This window comes from Echinops telfairi, unplaced genomic scaffold (assembly GCF_000313985.2).
Source record: "Echinops telfairi isolate 266 unplaced genomic scaffold, ASM31398v2 ScPeMD7_3533;HRSCAF=4204_0, whole genome shotgun sequence".
Classification (NCBI taxonomy): Eukaryota; Metazoa; Chordata; class Mammalia; order Afrosoricida; family Tenrecidae; genus Echinops; species Echinops telfairi.
In genome coordinates this window covers 13,701,430-13,709,307 of record NW_022107431.1, presented here as the reverse complement: position 1 = coordinate 13,709,307, position 7,878 = coordinate 13,701,430, and the positions used below count along the sequence as shown (strand labels likewise).

Sequence of the window (7,878 nt, the reverse complement as noted above, 5' to 3'; positions counted from 1 at the left end):
GTGATGGTGGTGGAGGTGGTGGTGCTGGTGCTGGTGAAGGTGGTGATGGTGGTGGAGGTGGTGGTGCTGGTGCTGGTGAAGGTGGTCAGGGTTCCGTTCTGACTCAGAGCGACGCTATGCACATCAGAACGAAGCACTGCCTGGTCTGGCACCATCTCCACAAATCTTCCGTTTGAGCCCATCGTTGCAGTCACGGTGTCAATCCTTTGCTGAGAGCCTTCCTTCCCCACCCCGAACCCCACCCCCCACTGTCCCTCTACCAAGCATGGTGTCCTCCTCCAGGGACTGGTCTGCCCTGGTAATACGACAGTCAGCCTGGGAGGCCCTGTACCGGCTCACTAAGGGACGGACTGACACAGAGTAGCTACATCACTGAGCTCAAACTTGAAGAACAATTGTGACGATGATGCGGGACCAGGCAGTTTCGTCCTGCTGGACATCAGGCCACTGTGAATCAGAACCAACTTGACCGCACCTACCAACCACCACCGCCACCACAGCTGGAATGGACTGTATGGCTGTGGGTTTGGTTTTGGTCCCCAGATGAAATCGTTAGGGAGGAAGAAAACAAAAAACCCACTGCCATCAATTCCCATTCGTGGTGATGCCGTCAGCTGGAGTAGAAACACCCCCAACGAATCTCCAAAGCTGTGAATCTCTGCAGAATCAGCCTACACTATCTTTCGTCCACGGCGCGGCTGGTGATTTGGATGCTACCGAGCATCTTCCACCACTGAGCCACCATTCTGCACGTGAACCTTCACACTGGTTGGCCTGATGGATAAATAATGTTTCACTGAATATAAGAGCCACTCCCCCAAAGCCTACATTCTGGGGCACAGCCCGAGGTCCGCAGCGGCTGGCTGGGTGTCTGCTCTCAGGAGTGTGACCGCCACTCACTCCAGGAGAGGAATGTGACAGTAACGTAGACGCATACTTACGACGGTCAGCACCTTATCCTCCATTTCCGCTACAAGGCAGTCCTAAAGAAGAGAGGGGAGAATGAAGGGGCGTCAGTGTTGTGGACAACTCTCCCGGGCTGGCCATGCGTAGCTACACCCAGCATCCCCTCCCGCTGAGAAGCCGTTTTCTTATTTGAACAGTTTGAAAATCATACCATGTGAGATCGTCTCGCCACTTCCTTTTTTTTGGGGGGGAGGCGGGGGTGGTAAAGAGCTTATGTCTCATTTCACTGAGATTTTGTGAAAAGAAAAAAACACAGACAGAGCTCGTTTCATAGGGCATGCTATTGGGGACAGGGTGGGGCACACAGGGGACAGGCCGGGTGGGGGGTCACTTCCTCCTGGTCACCCAAGCCAGCTGCCAGTGAGCAGTGAGTCAATCCCCATTCAGGGCAGCCGAGCGGTTCAGAGTGGCACTGTGCTGCAGAGGGAATGCCAGGCCTCTCTTCTGCGTTGCCTCTGCCCCTCCAACGCCCAACCTGCCAGTTAGCAGCCAGTGTGTGACCCACCCTGAGACTCCCGCAAACCCTAAGAAGCTAAAATAGATACGTACTTTGAAATCATTGCCATCAAGTTGATTCTAACTCCTGGTCACCTTACTGGACGGAGTAGATGTGCCGTGGAGGGTTTCCAAGGCTGTCATCCCAACAGAAGCAGGCAGCAACGTTGCTTTCCCACAGAACAACCCTGGCCATGATTAGCAGTGGAGCACTTCAACCACTGTGCCACCAGGGCTCCTTCCTCAGGTGGTCGAGCAAGGCTCAGTAAATTCCCAAGGAAGGGCAGCCAAAGGCAGCCAGGAAAGACGGCAGGCTGCATCAGGCGACATGGCATAGTGAGCGCTGTGGCGAGTAGGTGCTAAGTAAAACATCTTGGAGAGGGTGATTCCGCCCTTCCTGTCCAGCCCCAGCCCCTGAAACCTGAGCAGCTGGACCTGGGAGGTGGTGCTGACACCCTTCCACCCCCGTGAGGTTCTGTTCTTCCTAGATACCAGCAGGATCCTTTCTGGGATCACCCACCTGGCTGTTCCTAGAAGTACCAGTGAGCAGACAGCCGGCCCCAAGGGCCCCCAGGGTGGGAAGCCAGACTGAACGGGTCAAGACCCTTGGGATGGTCCCCCAAAGGCAGCAGCGCTCAGTACTAGGGCCAGCCGGACCCCACAGGTTTTAGGTGTGGGTCTGCCTGCAAGAATGGCTTTCCACCCTTGCAGAGGGGTCTCGGGGAGGAGACGAGCCAGTCAGGGTGCGAGGTAACAACGATGAGAAATACAATCTTCCTCTAGTTCCTAAATGTTTCCTCCCCACTCCCACTACCATGACTCGAATTCGATCTTGCAAGTCTGGCTAGACCAGAGGAGGTACACTGGTACAGATAGCAACTGAAAATACAGGGAATCCAGGACGGATGAGCCCTACAGGACCAGTGGTGTGAGTGGCAAAACAGGGAGGGTAAAGGGAGAATGGGTAGGAAAGAGGGAACCGATTACATGGAACTGTGTGTGACCTCCTCCCTGGGGGACAGACAACCGAAAAGTGGGTGAAGGGAGACGTCGGACAGGGCAAGATATGACAAAATACCCATTTATAAACTATCAAGGGCTCATGCGGGAGCGGGGAGGGAGGGGAAAAATGAGGACCTAATGTCGGGGGTTTAAATGGAGAGAAAATGTTTTGAGAAACGATGTACAAATGCGCTTTACACAATTGATGTGTGTATGGATTGGGATAACAGTTGTATGAGCCCCTAATAAAATGTTTAAAAAAAAAAAAAAAGAGAGAGATATAAAAGAAGCTACTTTCAGGCAACTGAGCTATTAAAATGGTGAAATGAGGGAGAAAAAAAAAGAATAGCTTTCCAATAAGGGCTGGGGTAAACTTAGCCACCAAAGTGTCTTTGAAGCAAGGCCAAGATTAAATCAAATCTTTTGGTCCTGATTGAAAAGGGTTCAACAAAACATTCATTAACACACTGCCAAGGAGAGGGGAAACCCTTGGTCTTGAGGTGCTCCCAATGACACGGAATAAAGGGCTGGAATGCAGGGCATTACTACTTAGTCCTTTCAGAACGAAGGAGCCAGAAGCCTGCAGGAACCCTGTGGGCCTATCATGGGATCCTTGCTGTTCAACTGCCCAGAGTGGAAACCACCAGGGTGAAGCTTTCACAGCGAACCTTCTGAAACTTCTCTGAGAATAGAGGCTTCCAACCAGTGCTGCAGGGAGCAGACAGAGTTTGTGAAGTAAGGCTAACTGGATTCCCCAGGGTTGGATGGATAAGCCCACCCCGGGGCATCCGAGGGGAAAGGCATATATAGGTATTGCACAAAGAATAGTTACCTACATTCCTAACTTGCTGCTAATTGTTAGGTAAATTTTTTTTGTTTTGTTTTGTTTTAATGTGATTTCTTCAGCTCATTTGCAATGACAACTGGGGCCAGAAGGGAGAGGCCATGAATTGCTACCCTAGGTCATGTTCTGATCGGATTTTGTTGTCTTCTTACATTTTTCATTTCCTCTACTAGATTCAAAGAAGAATAATGAACATGGGAAAAGATCCTAGCTCCTCTGCAGGTTGTAAAATCTGCACTCTCTCAAAAAGAGAGAAACCACCTTCCCCTCCTGAGCCCCAGTCTTGGATGTGAATAAAATTACAAGAGACGTTAAAAAAAAAAAAAAAAGAGAGAAACCTAGCAGGAAAAATTTATAAAGAAGAAAAACCTTGTACAGAAAACCAGTTGACACTGAGTCTACGCTCATCCACAGTAACCTCCCACTCCCCCACCAGGCTGTCAGATCAGAACTGTGCTTCACGGGGTTTCCACTCCTAGGTCCCCAGCACCGTGCCTTTTTTCTGAGCTACCTGAGTACAGCCTAACTTTTGTTAGAAAAGGAGAGTTAACCATTGGCCCAGCCCTGGAGCTCCTGAGCAGTACAGTAAAGGGGGTGGGGGTTGGTGAAGGGGGCTGGGGGCTGGGGGAATTAAGAAACTGAAAACTACCAAACTCACTGCTATCAAATTCATTTCAACTTAGTGATTATGCATTCAGCTGCTAACCTCTAGGCTAGCAGTTCAAAACCACCAGTCACTGCACAGCAGAAAGACGAGGCTTTCTAGTCCGGTAAAGAGTTTCAGTCTCTACAGTCCGTAGAAACCCACAGAGCCAGGTCTACCCTGTCCTATAGGGTCACTATAAGAAAGTAGGGTAGAGGTGAAAAAGAAAAAGTAGCAAATGAGTTCTTTCAGAGACGTCATTTTTCCCTGAACAAATACATGTGTTGTGAATTGCTGTGTTCTCGACAAATGTATTTTTGCATGCCCGATTCTGATATAAAGTCAAATTATGGGAGTACCAGCTGTCACAATCTTTACCTGGAGCCTGCACTGCAGGCCGCAATTCTAGATTTTCTCCAGTTCGTGCCTCTAGTCCTTCTCACTTTCAAGGGTTTCTGAGACGATCAACCTTATGGGAACAGGCAGTCTCATCTCACTCCACATTAGTGAGGAGGGCAGGTTTGAACTGCCAACCTGGAGGCCGGGTGCAGGGTGGGGTTTGAACGACAGACCTGTAGTTAACAGTCTAGTTCTTAAAGCCACAGCATCACCAGGGCTCCTTATGACCCAAACAAGAAGCAGGATATTGTGGGGAAAAGTGCACCCCCACAAAGAAAGAAGGAAGCCCCACGTGTCGCTGGGGGGGGGGGGGGGGGGGGGGGGGGGGGGGGGGGGGGGGGGGGGGGGGGGGCGTGGGGGGACACAAACACCAGGGAGCAGCCTCAGTGGGATTAATACATCATAGCTGGCATTTCACCGTTCTGTCAAAAAGACTTTGTGCTTCATAATACTGAGCAACTTGGGGACTTTGGGCTCCGAGTGCCTTCCTGTGAAGAGGGTCTCAGGGGCACAGGATGACATCACAGGAGCCCGGAGTCCCAAGGCTGCTAGGACTGGGGCTTAGAAGCCCCCAGAGCCACTCCTCATGTTCCAAAAAGAAGGTGCTCAGCTTTCACCGGGGTCACCTCTTATCTTAGGGCACGGTTGGCACGGCGGGCAAGGTAGGTTTCATTGTAATGCACTTGCCACATCAGCAGACCTACCAAGCACTGACTCACTGATCTTCCGTGCCAAGCGGGGCATGAAAAGAAGAACGAGTAGACCTACTTTCTTGAAGGCAGCTCAGAAGATGTTCCGTAAATGTCTGTGATGGACCAGGGGCTAAGACAGCTGGCGAGTAAGCACAAGAGCCGATAGTTTGATAAGAAACTAATAAAAAACGAAAGGACGGCCGCAGAAGCTGGCTTAGTAGTAGGTGGACTGTGGGCACATGCCTCAGGCCCTCACTAAGATACTAGAGTCTGGCCGAAGCGCTTTGAGTGGAGTTGATGAGTCTCACTTCCTAACAAGGACATGTGTCGGAATGAAACGCCCACGCTCCTCGTCCCTCCGGACTGGCACACGAGCTGTGCTGTCAGCCCCGATGCTGAAGGACAGCAGCAGTTGACCCGAGTGACCGCCCACCATGGAACGACGGAATCAACACTGCAAGCGGGAGTTGAGTTACGGCTCACCACCGAGCCCAACCTGACTGGCGCACCCATGAACCAGCACTCAGACAGGAGGGAGAATGACACAGCCGTACACAGGGCAATGACTGCAGTAAAGTACCTATCTACTCGAGGATAGGCCGACCTGAAGTTTTCAAACTAAAATTTTGAACATTTCAGGTCGGCTTATCCTCAAGTCTATACAGGAAAACTCTTCCAAATGGTCTAAGTTTTTAAAAAAAATTAACACTTTCGAGGGCGGGCACTGGCACACTGGCACAGCTGGTTTAAAATAAAGAAACCCTGGTGGCGCCAGGGTTAAGTGTTCGGCTGTCAACCCAGCCAGGCCAGTGGTTCAAACCCACCAGCGGTTCGGAAAGAGCGTGACGAGGCTGTCTGCTCCCCAGTTCTACTCTGGTCTCCAGTGTTGCTATAAGCCAGACTCAACTTGATGGCAGAGGATTTGGTTTGGGTTAAAAACACAAGTGAGTAGCAAAAATTTTTGACTCAAAGACGCACTGGTCATTTGCACCCGAAACCACTTTTACAATACATCAAATTTGAAGACTGCTGACTCTCCAAGGTGGCGCAGCGGTTAAGCATTTGACTGCTAACCGAAAAGTCAGCAGTTCGAAACCACCAGGAGAAACACGAGGCTTTCTACTCCCGTAAAGAGCTACAGTCTCAGAAAACCCCCAGAGGCAGTCCTACCCTGTCGCTTTGGAGTCGGCTTTGACTCAAAGGCAGTGCGTTTGGTTGGCTGGAGCTCTCCCTGGAGCCCTGGGAGTGCAGCGAGTGATGCACCGGGCTGCTTGGCCGCCCATCGTTCCTCAAGAGAGACGTGAGGCTGTCTGTCTCAGTAGTCCGAGCCTTAGCACCTGTGGGGAGCAGTTCTACACTATCCTGTCAGGTCTCTCTGAGCTGGAGTTAGCGCAATGGCAGTGGCTCTGGTTTAGGGTTTGGTGTCTACGAGTCTGATGGGAGAAAGAGAAGTGCACCCATGTGCAGGTGGACCCAGTGAAAGGGGGGGAAGGAACAAGCCACAGGTGTTTTGCTGCTGCTGCTGTTGTCATGGAGCAAGCAGCCTTGAGGCACTGACCTTTTGCACGGTCGTGGTCAGATCCAGGCACAGTTGGATGATTTTGTTCTTGGTGACGGAGAAATCTGTGATCCCAGCAAACGGAGCCCTGGAAAGAAACAAAGACTCTGTTTAAGAAGGAAGGAGTCCACTGGGATCCTGCCCTCAACGCGGACACGCACAGCCACCCAGGAGGCCAATGTAAATGAATGATTCTATTCCCACTCCCTCCCAGGTTATAGAATGGAGAGAGGAGGCAGGGAAGAGCTACATAAACACTTATCCAAGAGACAAGGGAACGAGCAACCCAATTTAAGTCAACCGGCAACCTTCACGCCGATCGTGAGCCTCAGTCTCGGCAGCAGGCGACTCCCTGAAGTTTTACTGGTTCTCCAAGCTGAGGGTCGCCGGCGTCTGCTAGCCCTTTCAGGAGCACGCAGACTCGCTGCTGTCCACTTGATTCCACTCAGGGTAACCCCCACGTGTCACAACATAGATTTTCTGGGCTGTGGTATAGTAGTTACACTTTGGGCTGCTAACCTCAAGGCCAGCAATTCAAAACCACCAACCGCTCCAAGAGTGAGAAAGAGGAGGCTTTCTACTCCTGTACAGAGTTACAGTCTCAGAAACCCATAGGGGCACTTCTACGTTATCCTATAGGGCCGCCGCGAGTCAGAATCAACTCGATGGTGGCTGTGCTTGGTCTTTTTTTAATCGTACAGAGACGGTGCCCTGGTGGCACAGTGGGTAAGCCCATGGGTGCTAACAAAAGTTAAGTGTCTCCTTCAGTAAGGATTCCAGCCCTTGGAAACCCAATGGAGCAGTTCTGCGCTGTCCTGGAGGGTCACTCCGAGTCAGAGTTGACTCGAAAGCAATGGTTTCCAGTTTGGGAGATATTCTTTATACAGAAGCAATTCAGACCTTTCTCCCAGGACACCACTCAGGGGACGCAAACCACTCACCTTAAGGTTAACTGCTGACAGTAAGCCAATTGTGCCACCCAGGGACTTTTGTGACTTCCAAAGCCATCGAGTCAATGCCGATTGATAGAGACCCTATAGGACATGGCAGAACTGCCTCTGTGAGTTCTGATTGATAGAGACCCTATAGGACACGGCAGAACGCCTCTGTGAGTTCTGATTTATAAGAGACCCTATAGGACACGGCAGAACGCCTCTGAGTTCTGATTGATAGAGACCCTATAGGACACGGCAGTACTGCCTCTGTGAGTTCTGATTGATTATCCTATAGGGCCGCCTATAGGCGTTCTGCCATGTCCTATAGGCCTCTATCAATCAGA

At 51.1% G+C, this 7,878-nt stretch overlaps 1 protein-coding gene across 1 annotated transcript in view; it reads right to left on the bottom strand.

Moving 5' to 3' along the window:
* The window catches only part of CNKSR3 (CNKSR family member 3), an 88,282-nt gene that overhangs the window by 23,817 nt on the left and 56,587 nt on the right, over positions 1 to 7,878 (bottom strand). Inside the window, exons 4-5 of the mRNA XM_030886742.2 lie at positions 6,600 to 6,687; positions 942 to 983 (exon numbers count right to left, since the gene is read on the bottom strand). Coding sequence (XP_030742602.1) covers positions 942 to 983; positions 6,600 to 6,687 — 130 coding nt within the window. The remainder of the gene's footprint in view (positions 1 to 941; positions 984 to 6,599; positions 6,688 to 7,878) is intronic.